This window comes from Plectropomus leopardus, chromosome 1, assembly GCF_026936395.1.
Source record: "Plectropomus leopardus strain MGB_pleo_1.0 chromosome 1, ASM2693639v1, whole genome shotgun sequence".
Taxonomy (NCBI): domain Eukaryota; kingdom Metazoa; phylum Chordata; class Actinopteri; order Perciformes; family Serranidae; genus Plectropomus; species Plectropomus leopardus.
Window position 1 is genome coordinate 42344734 of NC_142176.1, and position 17635 is coordinate 42362368.

Here is a 17635-nt window from a genome sequence, read left to right on the forward strand (position 1 = left end):
TGACAAGAAGAGAGCGTAGGCAGCCACCCCTTCTTCCCAGAATGCTTTGACAGAGACAGCAACACCGCCTCCCTCGTGGCCAAGGTGTAAGGCTGCACATCCCACAGAGGGCTCCACTCAAGCTCGAGGGCATCTGCCTGTAGCAGAGATAATGCATAAGTGACTGTTTTAGAGAGTGAGTTTTCAGCCGGTAAGGGCTGCATTCCCCACGCCCCCATGCAACATGATGGAGATGTTTTCTGTTCCCCCTCTCTTTCCTGTTGATATTGTTAATGTTGGTGTTGATGTTTTTACAAATTTTCTCTCCTCCCCACCTCTGCGGTTTTCTGTGACATCTCGATGAATTCCGCTCTGAAAGAGACTGTTTCATATGAAATGTCATGGCAGCCCAGTGTCAAAGCCCATCACTCCCCCAAACCCCTACCCCCCTTGCTGAAAAAAACCCAGCTTGACCAGTTTAAGATGATTAAGCTAGCAGAGCAGCTTGTTTGACCAGCTTGGTATGTTTTAACATCATTCTTGATGGTTTAGCTGGTCATACCAGCCTGTGATAGTCGCTCTAACTGGTTTATCCATTGAAGCAAAATGCATGCATGTACTGAACCAAATCAACATCCTTGAGTATGGAGACATATCAGTGTCATGAGGGGGAAGTATGAAAAGCAAAGGACATAAATCAGATCAGTCTAATGTCATGGGATGTACATAAAGATAAATGTGTGCAGTTTGACAGGCTGGTCACACCAGCATGTCCGGCTGGTGGCCCACCCAGATAAACCATCAAAGACCAGCAAAAACTGCGTCAAGACCATCTTCAACCAGCTAAAACCAAGTAACACCAGCTGACAGCATAAGCGGTTTTTTGGCTGTTTTTTTCAGCAGGGTCAACCAGAAGGGGTTTCTCTGTACATACCCCCTGGTACCCAAGAACACAGGAGAGTTCAGTGTCACTTTGGTTCTTGGCGGCTGTGGCTCAGAGGTAGAGCCAGTCGTCCTCTAATTGGAAGGTCAACGGTTGGATCCCCAGCTCGTCTAGGCAATATGTCAAAGCATCCTTGGGCAAGATACTGAACCCCAAATTGCTCCTGATGCTGCGTCATCGTGTGAGTACCTACAATTGGTTACTGAGTAACAGGTGGCACCATAGACAATAGCCTCGGCCACCAGTGTGTGAATGTGTTTGTGAATGAGGGAATGTGACATGTAATGTGAAAGTGTTTTGAGTGGTCAAAAAGACAAGACGTGCGCTATACAAGTACAGTCCATTTACCCGTAAGACAACCTGTAAGACAACCTGTATGCCAACCATCAGGCAGTCACTGGAACTGCTACAGCCAGATGATTGGTTCACCACCATCAGCTTAAAGCATGGTTAGGTCATAACTTCATGCTTTTGGTTGGGATCCCCTACTTCTCCACTGCAGCTGTGGCGACTAATTTTTAGCCGGTCAGAATCAGTGTGGCTGGACCAATATTATATTGCAAGAGGGTGTTCATTCATCTGGCCCCACCCACTGTATCCATAGTTTCAGTAGAGGGCAGAGCCTGTGTGAGATCAAACGAAGGTTACATAACCCTAGTTCAATTAGCACAGGTGGGGCTACCGAAGGGCCCTGTTGCTCCCGTGCTGCTTACTGGAGTGTGTGGAATGCAGAGATCATCATAGACTCTGGGCTCTGCACATATTTGGCGAGGCATGTCTTAATTAGCCGGATACGCTTATACTTTAGAATATACATGAACTAATCACAAAAAACTTTTCATCAAGGCAACAAAATAATTAACTCACAATCTCGAGATAATGGCACTAAAAACATAATTGTGGGCACGGCCATTCTTGGCTTTGGCAGAAGAGGAACATGGACGACAGAGTTTTGCTGAATCACACATTAACTATGCTTTGACTACAACTTAAGAATTTTCACACCACAACACAATGCAATTGCATGTATAATAAAAATTATATTTTGCATACACAAATATAGTGACACATGCTTTAACCATATAAACTTTCCACAATCAATGGGACCAATCTGAAATCAAATAATAGTTGAGTAATTATTTAAAATGGTACACATTACTATGGAGGAAGTGAGTGTCTTTTTTTAAAGCCTAACAGTGTACTTTTTGTACTTGCATGGACTAATTCTGCTCCCCTCTTTTCTATTCAGCTCAGTTCTGTTGCTCCTCTCTGTGCTTAACTCCCATGGGTGCTCATTATGGAAGAGGTTTGTTTGATCTATTCTTTCATTGCTGTTTGAACCTGAAGCATCACGCTCTCTAAGGAGTGCAGTCTGTTGACATGACTAGTTAAAACTGCTGCCATTACACAGACAAACAAACACTATTTCTTAGTGCAAGCTGCCATTAGATGAACACACCTAACTGCTGCAATGTCAGTTTTGTTGTTGTTTTATTTTTCAGGCTATGCTTAGGAAAAAAAAGAAAAAAGTGTGTTCAGGTTCATAAAGGAAAATTATAATATCTGCAGCAAGCTGGTGCGAAAGCATGTTTTGCTTTTGCAGAAAGGATTCCTCCCCTGCTGCAGTGGGACGAGCAATCAGACAAAAACGATCAGTTATGCCTCAGTGCCTTAAGTACAATTAACCACTATAATTAGTTTCCACTTAAAGAGGTCGTTTTAGTATAAACATACAAGAAAAACATTCCGTTTCAAGAGTAAATAACTTTAAGGCTTTGGTAGTGATGCATTATAATTTAGAAAACAGATGTAGTGCACAATAAAGACAAAATATGCAACATATGAACAACCACATTAATTATCTAACACTGAATGAAATGCACTCACTGATGATGTAATCCAAATCATGGTATGTGATTCATACCAGTCACCAGTGGTGGAGAATAAGTAGCCTTTTTTTTACACAAAGATGGCGCTATAGAGCTGCTGCAAAGTCCCTTTTTTATGCTGTTTTTGCATTTTTACACAGAACCAAATGGCAGTGGCATCATTCCGCTCTTGGTTCTGGCATTGTGGGACCAAAAGAGGCATGACGACTGTGATATTTAACACATCAGCATCAGTCTCTCATGTCACATATAACATAGGCACTCGCAGCACTTTCTAAACAATAACAACATGTCAGTGACAATCATTTACATTCTCTGTTATTTGGCAGCTGATCTCATTCCAAAATTGCTCCCAATGGCTGTCCCATCCATGTGTAATGTATAAATCTATATATAAAGCTAAGTAGCTGGTGGCACCTTGTATGGTAGCCTCTGCCATCAGTGTGTGAATGTGTGTGTGTGAATGGGTGAATGTGACAAGCAGCGAAAGCATTTTGAGTGGTCAAACAGCAAGATTGCGCTATACAAGTGCAGGTCCATTTACTTTCTATCTCTTCAGGCAGTTTGTCCAATCGACAATAATTTGATGCATTACTAAAAATATTACAGTGATGCTGTTTCACTGCAGCCTGCTTCTGTTACTGTCCCATTAGATAAGCTGATTCATCACTGAAAAGATGCTGATTTTTGCCATCTGGTGAAAAACTTCTGCAAACTCGTGAAAAACTGTTTGAAAGCCTCTCTCTTCTGAGATGCATATGTGTATAAAGTTGACGGGAAATATTGGAGATTCTTGGATGAGGGGCAAACATCTTTTAGACTAAAATAGAAAGTTTAGCTGCTTTACACTACAAACTTCATTCTCTCTATGTAAGGAGATTAAGGAGCAGTTCCACACAGAGGTGAGGGGAAAAATAACACATTCTTAGCAGCTTCACGATTCTGTCATTCATGATTATGTCTTGATTCAGAGAGTCGATAATTTAAATTTGAGAGGACCTATTGGCTTTTGGGGTTTTTCCCTTTTCTTTATTGTTTTATGTAACATATTTGTACTTGTAAAAGGTCTCCAAGTAATCCAGTCAAAGCCAGCTTGGTTCTCTCTCCCTCAGAAGACACTGCTCCTAAAGTCTGGCACACACTGAAGGATTTTTAAAATCTTAACTGTTTTAGAATATGTGAAAGACCACACACGACAACAAATAATAATCCACCAACAACCAGAGTCTCAAACCTCAAAACTCGGAATCTCACGCAATCAAATGTTCATGGCTTTAAAAAGGTGGTCCCAAGTCGCACAATGAGAGAGGTTCAAGGACAGCTGTTGTCTTGGTCTTTCAATCAAAAGCAGCCTGGGATCAAATTCTGTTAGTGTCAGAAATTTGGGACACTAAAATTTGTGACTGCTGTTACAGCCTATGTTTACTGACCAACCGATAGAAACGCAGCTTGAAATGATGGACTGATCAGTGCGACACTGCTAAATGCTAAAATGTTACTCCAAGCTCTTTTAGCAAAATTGAAGTGCCAAGTCGGCCTCTTTTCTGACCAGGACTGCGTCCACATTCTCCTCTTCAGACTTTCTTTGACGCACATCAATGCCACTATAGTGAGGGCTCTATATTTTGGGTTTTGTGGATTCCGCCTCTACACATGGGGCACCCGCTCTATCCACTGAGCCACTGGCGCCCCAGCCATCCTCATTTTTAAGAAACATAAATTAATTTAATTTGATTTGATCTACCAGTGTCTCATACCAAGATGGAAGCAAAGCCAGACTAGGTGAAGATGAAGGGAAAAGGGACCTGGACAAGAGCCACACTGTTTATATTCACCAGTTGATTTTATCTACTATGGATCATGACAAATCTGCTTTGTTTTAAAAATAGCAAGTAATCTCATGGTGAGAAAAAAAAAACCCTTGAGCAGAAATGAAACATTTCATTTCATTTTATAATCACATAGTAGCCTTCTGAATTGCAATCTTGGGGTGCCTCGAGAATCCCACTCTCAGTTTCAGCTCTAAATACTGTGGCACATGTTTCCCAAGAGTCATATTCTTCTTGTGTAAAAACTGTGACGTTTGCCGAGCAGAGGCAGCTCCTCTGGGTCTGGTAGCTCTGAACATGATGCGCTGAGTCCATTTGTTGTGAGGGCGCTGACGGCTCCACCTGTGTGTGTCAGCTTCCTGTTGGTTCATTAGAGGAGGACAACGAGACAATGAGAGCACTTGTCTCTGCTAATAAAAGAAAAATTAATACGTCCTCTGCTGAGAGCGCTCTGCCTGAATGACTCAAACACAGCACGCGGATTGATTGTGAGTGTGTGTGTGTGTGTGTGAGTGTGTGTGTGTGTGTGTGTGTGTGTGTGTGTGTGTGTGTGTGTGTGTGTGTGTGTGTCTTGTTTTGTCAAAGCCTATTTTGTGTGTCTTAGTGATGTGCAAATGTATGCTGGCTGCATTATCTGAGTGTTGTGTGTCTGTGTGTGTGTGTTTGGTTGAAATGTCTCACCTCCAAACTCCAAACAAACAGGATAGGAGAAGCTTTGTCTGTTCTTCTCTCAGATGATGAGTGATGTTTGGGGTTCTCATGTATGCAACCTCAGTTCTTTTTTGGTTCATATTAAAATGTGCCTGCAGCACCGAGCATTGAAAACTGTCAAGTACCAAAAGCTGGTTTTGAATGTATGGTTAGATTTGTGATCTTGTTCTTTTTTCGTTGCTGGATTGTTCCTGATTTAAATCGTTTTGGTTTTTTTTTAATTTCTCACAATGTAGCATGTTGGTCCTGTACATTTCCTGTCTGTGTCTACTGTCAAACTGTTAAATAAAGGTAAAACGCTATTGGAAAAGAGACTTTGCACTGTCACTAATACATAAAAAAAGTCAAATGATACCCACCAAAGACAGATTTAACCCTTTGGACCTGAAGCAAATTGATGTGATTTCTTTCTTTCCCCATGGGAAAAAGACAATGAGCACCTTGGCAATAAATATTCCACAAATTGCAAGAAATTGGTAGATTAAGACAATTATTTTTTTAAAAGGGGAAATGGTAGGGAAAATGTCTTGGGGAAAAAAGAAAAACATTTGGGAAAACATCTAGCAAAAAAGAAAAAAGCTGTTGGGGAAATAATTATAATTATATATTTAAAGTGATGTATCTTTTTATAATTTTAAGCATATTTTCCATTTCATTTACTTTTTTAATTTTCTTTTTTCTTATTCTAATTGTTAAGTGCTTTTTATTAATTTTTTGCTCATTTTTTGGGTCATTTCTTACTCATTGCCTTCTTCTCATGTGGCTAGAAGTGGCTAAATGAGACAGTCATCACACCAAACATGGCTTTACAGCCTTGATGTGGTTGGGATGTTGAGTTCATGCGTAGTGTAGTGTAGTCCATTTATAGCCTACCATGAGCTTTTTACTTGTAGCGACTGCATTTGCTATTCAAAAATCCTGGAAGTTGTGTTTATTTGTGAAGATTTTCTTGCTTTTTGACGAGGGAAGCACAACAACGTTACCCTCTGCACTGACCCACAAAAAATGGCATCCCTGCAGTACTCTCTAACACCATAGTATTAATGTTGTGTTACATTAAGTTGTTGAATAAAACCTTGAAATCTATGAGATCCCCTTCAGGGGCATCGCTAGAGGGACAAAGAGAGATCAGTTTCAACTGACCACAACAGAAAAACAGGTCGAACCAGGATCAGGTTTATTAAGAAGATTTTCACATCGTGGAATTTGATTTGGTGTTTGGTGCATGAAAATAAACATAAGAGAAAAATGAAAGATACTGCAAAAAACAAGAAACTAAATGTAAAACAAAAAAGTTGACAATTACAATATAGAAGAATATTATAAAAAAATATGTACAATATATCCGATTTTCAAAAGAAACAGGCACAGGTGTGCAGATATGTGCAAAATATTGATGATATTGTTGCAAAGCAGACTGGTTTTTCCTGCTTCATCACAGTTTTCCAGGTATTTCCCAGTATTTAAAGATCTGAGGGTGGATTTTTATTGGCTAAAACTTAAAAAACCTGTCTATTTTTAATGTCCCTGCAGATACAATGGTGCTTCCAGCAAGTGTGCTCATTGGCCTGCTGTGCTTCAGCCATGCCGGCGGTGTGTGGGGTTTCGCCCGCCTGCTGGATGACGTGGAGCTACGCTCAGCTTTTTCTGTTGCACGCACCAACAGCATGGAAGGCGGGCCCAAGATGACCGTGACCTTTGACACTGTTTATGTCAACATTGGTGGGGATTTTGACCCCAAGGCTGGCTTGTTTCGCTGTCGTATCACTGGGGCCTACTACTTCTCCTTCACAGTGGGAAAGTTCCCACACAAAGACCTGTCAGTGATGCTGATGAAGAACAGGAACGAGGTGCAGGCCATCGTCTACGAGGAAAATGCTGGAGAGGAGAGGAAGGTAGGTTTCACACCTCAAATCACAGCTCACGTCTCCGAGCAAATCAGAGCATCTGTGAGCAAGACTTAAGTCATCAGACAGGAACTAGCAATGTTCGATTTGTTGCTTATTGTCAGCAACTTCCATAAAAACACCCAAATAGTGAATGCAACAAGCATGTGTGTACATCTTCCTCCTCTGTGCCATAGAGCTCCCTTGTAGTTAAAAAAAAAACATAATCCTTCATCACTATGAACACACACACTGTACTTTCATTTGACTTAATCCCACATACACTATCCTGCTGCCACAAATACTCACCAAATGTGGATTAATCCAGCACTGAAAATAGTCCCCAATAAATGTACCTTTTCTTCCTGTTTGATTAAAAAAATACAGTGGTAAAATTGTTTATTTGAGACCTGCTTTTAAAAAAGTGGGGTAGGGAGGTCAGAAAGTACTTAACAATAACAATAAGAAAATTATAGGATATAAACAGTGTTACCCTTTTAATGCTTTCTTTTCTTTGTCTGTTGGGCAAGTGTCTAGTAACAAAAGAAACAGCCAGGCTGAACATCAGGCTAATGATTATTTAATTTACAAAGTGCAAGGAATAAAATTAATTAAAGGAATAACTCAACATTTTAGGAAATAGATTGATTTGCTGTGCTCAGGGTCAGAGGTGTTGCAAGACAGTGGTGGAATGAAACAAATCTTATTTACTTAAAACACTTAGGTGCAGTTTTGAGGTACTCATTCTTTATTTGAGTGTTCCCATCTTATGTAAAAATTTTATTTTTTACCCCACTACATTTATTTGTCAGCTTTTGCAGATTCAGATTGTTAATACAAAATATAATCAACTAATTATATATTATTTTAGTTTTATCTATCCTGCAGGATATATAGTAATTAAAATGAACCCCAACGTCTGAAGCTGCAAAATTAAAGTGATTATGTCATTAATGCACCATTATACTTATTATATAATTTACTTAATTATTTCCATTTTATGCACTAAGTATTGCACTTTTTATTCCATTACATTTTTTTGTTAGCTTTTGCCAATTTCAGGTTATAAATACAAAATAAATTACAAATACAAAATTATAAATACAAAATAAAATCAACTAATAAATGTTATATTATTGTAGTCTAATCTCCCCAGCAAAATAAATATTTATTGAAATGAACCCCATCATCTCCATCTGCAAAATTAAGGCGATGAACACATTAATTAATCTTTAGTCGAATAATTCTATTATTCAGAAATGGGCCATTGTGCATGAGTACTTTTATATTTTCTTAAAATATATTTGAATGCTGATAGTTTTGAAATTTAATGTCAGTAAATTGTAACGCAATAGTTTAGTAGAGTACTTCTTCACTGAGGTATTGCTACTTTTACTTAAAGGGATACTTTGCTGATTTTCAACTACCTTTGAATCAAAACAATGTGTCTACTATGTGAAGATGAACTGTGGCAAACCTCCCTCCATCTAACCAGTGTCTGGACACCCCCTAGATTCCCCTGCTACAAAATGCTAACGGTGTAACAATTTAGTACAAAACCGGTACTCAGGTGCAGATGCGGGCGAGGGGCTCTAAGATAGAAAAATTAAGAAAAACCAAACACCACCGGGGGACTTACACCCCCATTAATATTACTTGAACCTTAAAAAATGTTTGAGAAAAGATGGTAAAGCGCAAAGGCTCGTTACTGAGGAGGCAGAGACATGTTTCAAAATTAAACCAATAATAATTATTCACAAAAAATCAAAATAAGCAAAGTAATCAAACAGCAGGGACTGAAACTGCTGAAACGAAAAGAGAACATCAGACAGAAATCTCAAAACTATTAAAGGGTATAAAATGATGTCTTTATTATAATTATTGTTTTTAGTTTTAAGAGAAAGGCCTTAACATGAAGTCTTTAAAATAGTGTAATTATAAAAACACAGTCCAAATGAAAGTAACAAACAAAACTAAGCTGAGGCCACTTGTGAAGAGGCAGACTACTCTTAGGAGTGCCCAGGGGTGCCAATACTACTCACCTTGGTGCTACACAGCAATCACACAGCAATCGTCACGGAAAAAATTGGTGCAGCCTATATTTGTGTCCCTGTGCAGTTACTCACAGACAAAAAGTGAAGGGACCTCACTACGGGTGTCTAGCCACACCACTCGAAGACACTCAGCTCCTAAAAGAACAGAACTCAAACAAAAGGATTAAAAAAAGATACTAAAATGTAACCCAGTTCGCTTAACAAAAAACAGTACACTACAACTCAGGAGACATATGTCAAAATAAAATAACAAACTAAGACAAAGCCAAAGGGGCAAAACAGCAGTGGCATGTGTAGGGGAACCTGGAAGATGGGGAACTACAATTAGCCAGGCACATGCACTGTACAACAAAAAGGATTTTAATGAAACTATAACCCTACTTAGCATACAAGACATTAACCAAATACAGTCGTCAGGATCTTTAAATAAAGGTTAACTTTTAGATATAGTAAGTAAGAATGTGCATTAAAATGTGTCTTTAAACATACCTGAGGGCACCACACACCAACAGCCACAGCAGGGACAGAGTTCAGGAGGCAGAGGAAGAACAAAACGCACAGGTGCCTTATATAGCCTGGCCCTGATTGAGGGAGGTTGGGGGAGAAGTAGGGGCAAGGGTGCATTCTCAGACACAACATTCTCTTGCACTTAGGGAAGTATTCCCCCCCACACAGAAAAAAACACCAAACACTATGAACAGTTTGTCAAATCCAAATCTTTACTTTGGTAATACACATGTAGGCAATGAGTAAAGGCAGAAAAAACTGTTCAGAGAAATCACACAAGAAACAAAGCCCATAAATCCAAACAGAGTCAAAAACCAGGAAAGCAAACTCGAGGAAAAGGCTGGAGAGCATGAAGACACTATGGAGATATTGACCGTCTGGGTGGTATACTACGAAGCCTGTTAGCTCAGGGTACCTGTTAGCTCTATTTAGCACATCATTTGACACTCAAAAATACTCGATTGTGTGCCACCTGCTTCCACCCTTTCTAGAATATTAAAACGTATTACAGCACAACATGACACTGTTGCTTTCAGCTGATTTCAAGCTGAGACTCAGAACAGAACCTGCTCCCAACCAGATTAAGTTTGGCATGTAAGTTACCATGGTGATCCAGCCAGGTCAAACGAGAGTCACCTTCGTACTACACTGCCTATTTCTTGCCTAAAATGTTTTCATAAGCATATTTTAGTGCACTTTTAGCGGGAGAGTTTGCAAACAGGAAGTGGGCGCCATACTGCTTCTTGCATAGTGAAAATTTGTTAGAAAAAAACAAAAATTAAAACTAAGCAGATCAAATAGAAACCAAGATACTGTTTATCACTCAGCTCCTGGTAAGAAATCAAATAAGGAAACACTTAGAAAGGTCTTAAATCACATCTAAGCTCTCCCACTGAATCACAGTGTAACATGGCTCTCCATCTGAGACGGTGCGTTTGTGTTTGGGTGGGGACTGAAAACAGAACAGAGGGGATTACACACCAAATTCCCCTGAATGAAGAGCTGCATGAGGAAGATGATGGGATTATGCGTGGTGTTGATGTAAAACAGGGATAATAAAGCTTGCTTCAACCCTCAGGTGCAGAGCCAGAGCGTCATGCTGCAGCTGGAGTTCGGCGACACCGTCTGGCTCCGTCTCCATGGTGACCCTCGCTACGCACTCTACAGTAACACTGGACACTACACCACCTTCAACGGTTACCTTGTCTACCCCGACACCTACGGCTTCCAGACACACCACCACCAACACCATCCCGCCTTCAACTCCCAGCAGCCCCAGCAAGACAACACCCCACTGGTGAACAGCAACCAGGCCACAGAGAACATCAAGACAAGAGACACAGCAGTTGTCGAAGAGAAAGAGCAGCAACAAAGGGAAGAAGAAGAGGAGGAGGACGAGGATGAAGAGGATGACCAGAGATCTGCTTTCTCAGTTGGGCGCACCCAGAGCATTGTGGGAGTCGACCAAGTGGGCATGCCGCAGCACCAACCAGTCAGCTTTGACACGGCGTTCGTCAACATCGGAGAAGACTTCAACGTGACGGAGGGAATGTTCACTTGCCGAGTTCCCGGAGCTTACTACTTCTCCTTCAATGTGGGCAAGCTGCCGCAGAAAACGCTCTCCGTCAAGCTGATGAAGAACCACCTGGAGGTGCAGGCAATGATCTACGATGACAGCCAGGGGGAGAAAGCTCTGCAGAGTCAAAGCTTGATGCTGTCACTGAAACCGGGAGACACTGTCTGGCTCTACTCCCACCAGAGAGATGGCTTCGGGGCCTACAGCAACCACGCCAAGTACATCACCTTCACTGGTTTCCTGGTTTATCCAGACATCCCCAACGCCACCACCAGCAGCCAATCATATGCAGACAAGAAACCCTAGCTGCAGCACATGGGCTAGGGACTGAACATTGTGGGGGGAATTCATGCCAAGTAGAAGAGTCTCCGAGTCCACCAGAAGAGTTCAGTGCGGAGAATATTTGTGGTTGTCTCTGAAGCTTCTTCTTCATATGAATTCCTTCGCAAAGTCACAGGGACCTTGGACTAAGTGCGGCGCTTAAATGAGAATCTCTTCATTTTCCAGTTAATGGCTTCCTGGGATATGACTTCATCACACTAAAACGTGGAACCTTCAATGACAGTAATGTGAACTCTAATTGAATATTTCACTCCATAATGAAAACACAGTCATTACCTGCTCACCTCTGTGTCAGCCCAACTCTTGTTTAAGTTAGTATGAACACCACAAGTTAGATATTGTATCTCTATGTGACTGGAATTAACAGCAGCTCAAAGAACAATCCTGTGTCAACAGTATTATATGATCATATGGTTAACAGTGGGAGCAAATGTTGGAAGAAAGTTGGTGCATCTCCCATTAAGGTTAAAAACAAAATGGAAGTTCCATCTGATTATCACACTCAAACAAAATGTTGATGGAATATATTTTTTACTGACTTCATCCTTTCTTTAACCCTTTGAAAACTAAGCAAATTGGTTTTATTTATTTCAACTTAAAAAAAAACTATCAAGTAAATTCGTTTTTTAAAAGTACAGGAAAATTGTGTTTTAAAAAAAGAATTAAAAAACTTCCTGAAAAGATTTTTTTCTAGAGTAATTCTAAAAAAAACCCAATTCTTTAGCTTTTCAAAAAATAATTATCTAAATCTACAAATTTCTTGGAATTTGTGGAACATTAAATACTTAAAAGGCATCTGAAGTCAGCACAAGAAAAGTGATGGCGCCCCAGGTTTCAGACTGTGCTTCAGTTTGGACTGAGGTGAAGGTGAGGAGGTAATCACAGGATTCTCATTTTGAAGTGAAATATTCCCGTAAGTGCATTTGTTATCCTCCTCGTCAAAGACTTGGTGTTTCTGCTAGTATGTAAAAAGTCTGTTAACTTAATTTATGTCTTTAGAGGCAAACTGATGAAACTGATATGAACAGTGTTTTTTGTGTCAAAATGAGTCTCTCTCTTCTTCATTGTGGAGTGTCTCTTGCTCCAATACTCAGCGGGAGCATAGGACAACAGGACGACACTGACATCGTTTTGGGAAAGCACAGACTGCATATCCATCCTGCACCGACTGTTGACCACATGCCACCTCTGGGCCTGCGAGGATATCTGAACCATAATTTGATTTCTAATTCTAGCAGCAGTTTAATTCATTTCTTCAGATGGCGACCACTGTGGGGAAAATTGAATAGCTTCTCCCAGGCCTCTGTAATATGCATGTCTGTTTAATTTCACACCGCCGGGAGAGAGATGATGCTGTTCAGATTGTAATGAACCCTGACTTTATGAAATCACCTCCTCTGTTGGAGAGGCACCATGTGAAGTGACATTTTACTGTGATTGAACATTTACAGCTAACTGGAGGTGAATTTCTGAGAAGTTCTGATATTAAAGAAAAAAAACTGTTCGCCTCCAAAGTATGACCATCGTTTGTAGCAGCAGCTTATGGCCAATAATAATAAATGGCCTGAGTAATTATGATGGAAACAAAGGAGGAAATCAGGTGACTGAGTATAAACAGTGACAAAGACTGTGAAGAGAGGATGTTGAGGTAGAGGTAGTCAAACAAACATGATTTTGACTCAGGAGACTGCTGTTCATGTCCTGTGTGAAACCAAAAGTCGACATTGTCCAGTGGGGTCGTGGTCGATGAGGTGGGTGCAGATATATAGGTTATTGAGGAGGATGAGGGCATTCCAACACGTTCACATATTGACGCTTTGTCAGATGACTTTCATGTCTGCATATTACGATCCAGGTATCCGTCTACTGTTGATGTTCCGTGATATCACAACCAATGCTGGCATGTTAACAAATGCACATGGTGGAATTACACCACCGAAAGCACATGGTTATGTTTAGGCAAGGACAGCACATGGCAACTACTGCCTGGACTTCAACAAACGCAAATGGTTAGGACTAGGCCCCAAGGGCATGGATGGTTAGGATTAGGCTAAAAGGGCACACGGTAAGGAGTTGAAAAAAAACATCACATTTAGACGGGAAGTGAACACTAGCCCTCTGTATGAAAGTCCAAGGTTTGCTGGATCCATCCACTGCCCCTTCTGCCTGCCCTATAGGGACCTTCATGTTCCTTATATTACATCAATACTGCTTGCATTTCAACTTGATGCCATCCAGCAGCATATCATGTGGAAGTGACATGTTTCATCCAACCGCGTTCTAAACTGATGCCACTCATCCATGTACCACGCTGCCACAGAAGGTGGCCAGTTCTGTCTAGCTGTGCTCTGAACTGATGCTGCCCAGCAGCCTATCACACAGCTGTGGAAGGTGGATCTTGGCGTGGTATTTGATGACTTCTGAATGAGAATGGGCAGAGGTGGCTGAACTAAAAGGCAGCGCTAGCAGTTCATCAACAGCTGTATTAGGGCTGTGCAGAGCAGAGATGATTAGCCAGCCGGAGGGATCCACAGCGGGACTGACACGCACACGCAGTCAAACGGACTACCATAACAACAAACAGAGAAGCTTCGATTACATCACACACAGGGAGAATGACTTCTTCCTCTGTTCAAGATGCCATTACTCCACTATGTGTTCACACAGCAAATAGTTGTTTGCTACTGTATTAATGTTGAAAGTCTCATATATAATCTGTAAGAATGGACCACAGCCACCCTACAATCCAGAATTTGACTGTTTTGGTTCACTGTCACTGATTACAGAGAATAGCTGGTGAACACAGTTGAGCATTTAGCAGCTAAAGAGACAGAGATTTCCCTCAGGAGTTGGTGGAGACCAAAAAACAGTTGAGTGAAGAAACAGTCCTTAATGTGAATTATCCCGAGGACTGGGCTTGTTTAGTGTAGTTGCAGTCGTATTTTGTTCAAAATATCTAAATGAGAAACAATCTGAGAAGTAAAAAATTAAAAAATAAAAACAAAAAAAACCCCAACTCTTGCATTCGAACTGAGGTCATGATCCGAGAAAGAGGTCACAAGTAGACATTTGAAGGGGTCACAAGATGGGAAATCTGGTTGTTGCAGCAACACAAGGATAGAACAAATCTGGATAAACAGAGAAAAATAAATAAAGTATAATAAGGACTGAAGTTAAAAAATGAAACTATACAAGAGAAATCAACCCTCTAAAAGCTGGATCGACATCAGTTTTCTTCTGCTGTGCTCAGACACAAGCTGTTAAGTTGTATGAAACCGGGGAAAATTGGTTTGTATTCTTTCAAAACCATGGGGGAAAGGCACTGAGCAACTAGGCAAAAAATGGCCCAAAAATTGTTAGAAATTACTGAAAGATGAAGAGAAAAAAAATTCTTTTAAAGAGGGAAACTAAAAAATAAAGACTTGGAAATATGTCCAGAACACTTTCATCATAATTATCATAATATATTTAAAAATGTTACAGTAAAATATAATTTCTTGCTAATTTTTGGGCCACATCTTTTTAAATTGCTCCTTGCCCTCCTCCCACGTCTTTACAAGAAATCATTTCAATTTCCTCAGGTTTCAAAGGGTTAAAACAAAATTACAAGATAAAGAGGTGTGATTATTAATATCACAATATCACAAAACAATGAAGCGATAATGTACTGCTGTACTGAATTGATACCTTGTACTTTTGTGTACTTTTCATTTCCATTTAAAAACTCAATTCAGGCAATACAGCATAGCGCATTTCTCTTGATATATTTGCCATGAGATATCTAAAGTAAATACCATCGATATGAGCCTGAGAATGTGACCACTGCCGTCCAAGTGGTGAAAAGATGATTTTCTTCTTTTTTTTCAAAGTCATATAAGTCTCCAACATCACAGCGTTCTCTTTGCCTCCGGGGAAAATGGCCTCTGAAAACTAATAAGAGACAGCTAGTGTCCGGCTTCCCACTCTCACCAGGCCTCTGTCCACCACAGCGTTACTAATCGACAATTTCCTGTCCTGTATGACCGCACCGACAGAAAGTGACACAATTTCAGACAATGAGATGCTAATTTTTTCCCACAGTATGAATTTATACTGTGAATGTGCCTCATTTCAGATCATAATGTATTCTGCCACAGCCGAACCCTCTGAGGATTCTCTCTCTCAGCCTCAGAAAGAGACCTGTGCACAGGGGCGGACCTCTGACTGCGTCACTTAAACTTTAAGACAGACCTGACCCAGTTCACTAAAGTTATGATCAGAACTCGAGGTGTGTGAAGTGATTTGAGCATAACTCACCGGAAGCACTTGTGTGATGCATGCATGTAAGTGAAAATACAGTGAATTAAAAAGAAACGTTGTCCTGACTGCTGAGCAGCTTCACGGGCCCAGCGACGCCTGCTAACTGTGTAATTTTCTGTACAGTAACTGACAATGTGTTGGATGTATCTGGTCTGTGCTTCTTTCTTTCCAATAATCGTGATGAAAGACGGATCAATGTGTATTAGAAATGATGTCGAACAGACATGAGTCAAAATGTTGTTGAAATATTTCCAAAATTGGCAATTGTGCATCCTAAAAGCACAAATGTACGGAGGCCAGGAAAGACCTTGCCTGCAATGTTTTAATTTTTTTTTTAATGATGTTATCTCAAAATCATATTAATTTTTTGTTGTAATTAGACATTTTCAGCATAAATCAGTTGCTACAGGTGTCAAAACACCCTCTATGCATGCTGGCATGACATTCCTGATCTCTGATTAACAGTTGATAAGTAGCCTAATTATTTCTGGTGATAACGAGCTTTTTGTCTAAAGATAACAAGGCTAAATTTCTGGATAAAACAAAATAATTCATTTCTGATCTTGAGATTAAAAAATGACAGAAAATTGCAGGCACAGCCATTCTGTTTCCATACTTATCCAACTATGATAAAAAGAATTAAAACCACAGAAAAAAAAAAGAAAAAATCAAAAACCATTTTGACCCCTGTATTGTTTTCAGTAGTCTGGCCCATGTTGACTCTGAAATGTTTTGAGTATTTCTTACATGTAAAATGAATGCTTCGATTAAAATGTTTGAGAGAAAATAAAAGAATAGGAAATGTACAGCCTGAGCTGATTGTATTCCAGTGAACTGAGAAGAGAATTGTAGATTGTGTGCTGCAGCGCCATCTGCTGGCTAATCCCAGTGTGGTAAATTTGAAAAGCAGATCAAGACACAGAGAGGACTAACATGTATAAATTCAGTTACACAATTAATATAGAGAAAATTGTTGATTCAAAAACTGAAATTATCAAGGCAAAAAATGTTTTAACAGGTGCACTATAGAATTACTATTACTATGATAAAATGACAGCTTAACAGTTAACATCCATGTTTGTGACCTTGAATCTTTGACCACAAGATTCTAATCACTACATTATTGTGATTAGTGTACCTTTGTGCCAAATTTGAGGGAACTCCCTCAAGGCCATCTTCAGATATTGTGTTCACGAAAAATTAGATGGATACAAGATCACAGTGATCCCGACTTTTGACCACCAAATTCTAATTCGCCCATGGTTTAGTCAAAATGAACTTTTGTGGCAAATTTGAAAAGTTTCCATCAAGGTGTTCTTGACAAATCGCGTTCTCAAGAATGTGCCGGACGGCCAGATGGACAATCCAAAAATGTAATGCTTCCAGCCTTGGCTATCACCAGCAGCAAAGCATGAAACATCCCAAATAAATGAAGAACTTTGAAACACTCAAAAGTGCGTACATGAAACATAACTTGCAATGGAACACCTTACTTCCACTCCTACAAGTGATTTATGTGGACCAAACGGACCCAAACCAGGGGTATCCCTGGTTTGGGTCCATTTGGTCCACATAAATGAGAAATGTTACCATCTTGCACAAACAACAGCTCCATAAAAC

At 40.1% G+C, this 17635-nt stretch overlaps 1 protein-coding gene and 1 long non-coding RNA gene across 6 annotated transcripts in view; one reads left to right on the forward strand and one right to left on the reverse strand.

Moving 5' to 3' along the window:
• c1qtnf4 (C1q and TNF related 4) overlaps positions 1–13519 on the forward strand; it is a 51921-nt gene extending 38402 nt beyond the window's left edge. The window contains exons 2-3 of the mRNA XM_042489259.2: positions 6885–7246; positions 10877–13519. Of these exons, the coding sequence (XP_042345193.1) occupies positions 6890–7246; positions 10877–11680 (1161 nt within the window). The 5' untranslated portion in view covers positions 6885–6889 and the 3' untranslated portion in view covers positions 11681–13519. The remainder of the gene's footprint in view (positions 1–6884; positions 7247–10876) is intronic.
• On the reverse strand, positions 7094–9826 carry LOC148190478 (uncharacterized). Of its 5 annotated transcripts, none has more exons than XR_015777315.1 (5): positions 9781–9826; positions 9280–9426; positions 7731–7770; positions 7547–7602; positions 7094–7229 (listed from the first exon to the last, which is right to left on the reverse strand). It is a non-coding gene; the product is annotated as an uncharacterized LOC148190478 (long non-coding RNA). The 5 variants fall into 5 exon arrangements; XR_015777317.1 differs by having other exon boundaries at positions 9280–9440; positions 9781–9823; XR_015777316.1 differs by having other exon boundaries at positions 9364–9594; positions 9781–9823.
• Positions 13520–17635: the final 4116 nt, after the last annotated feature.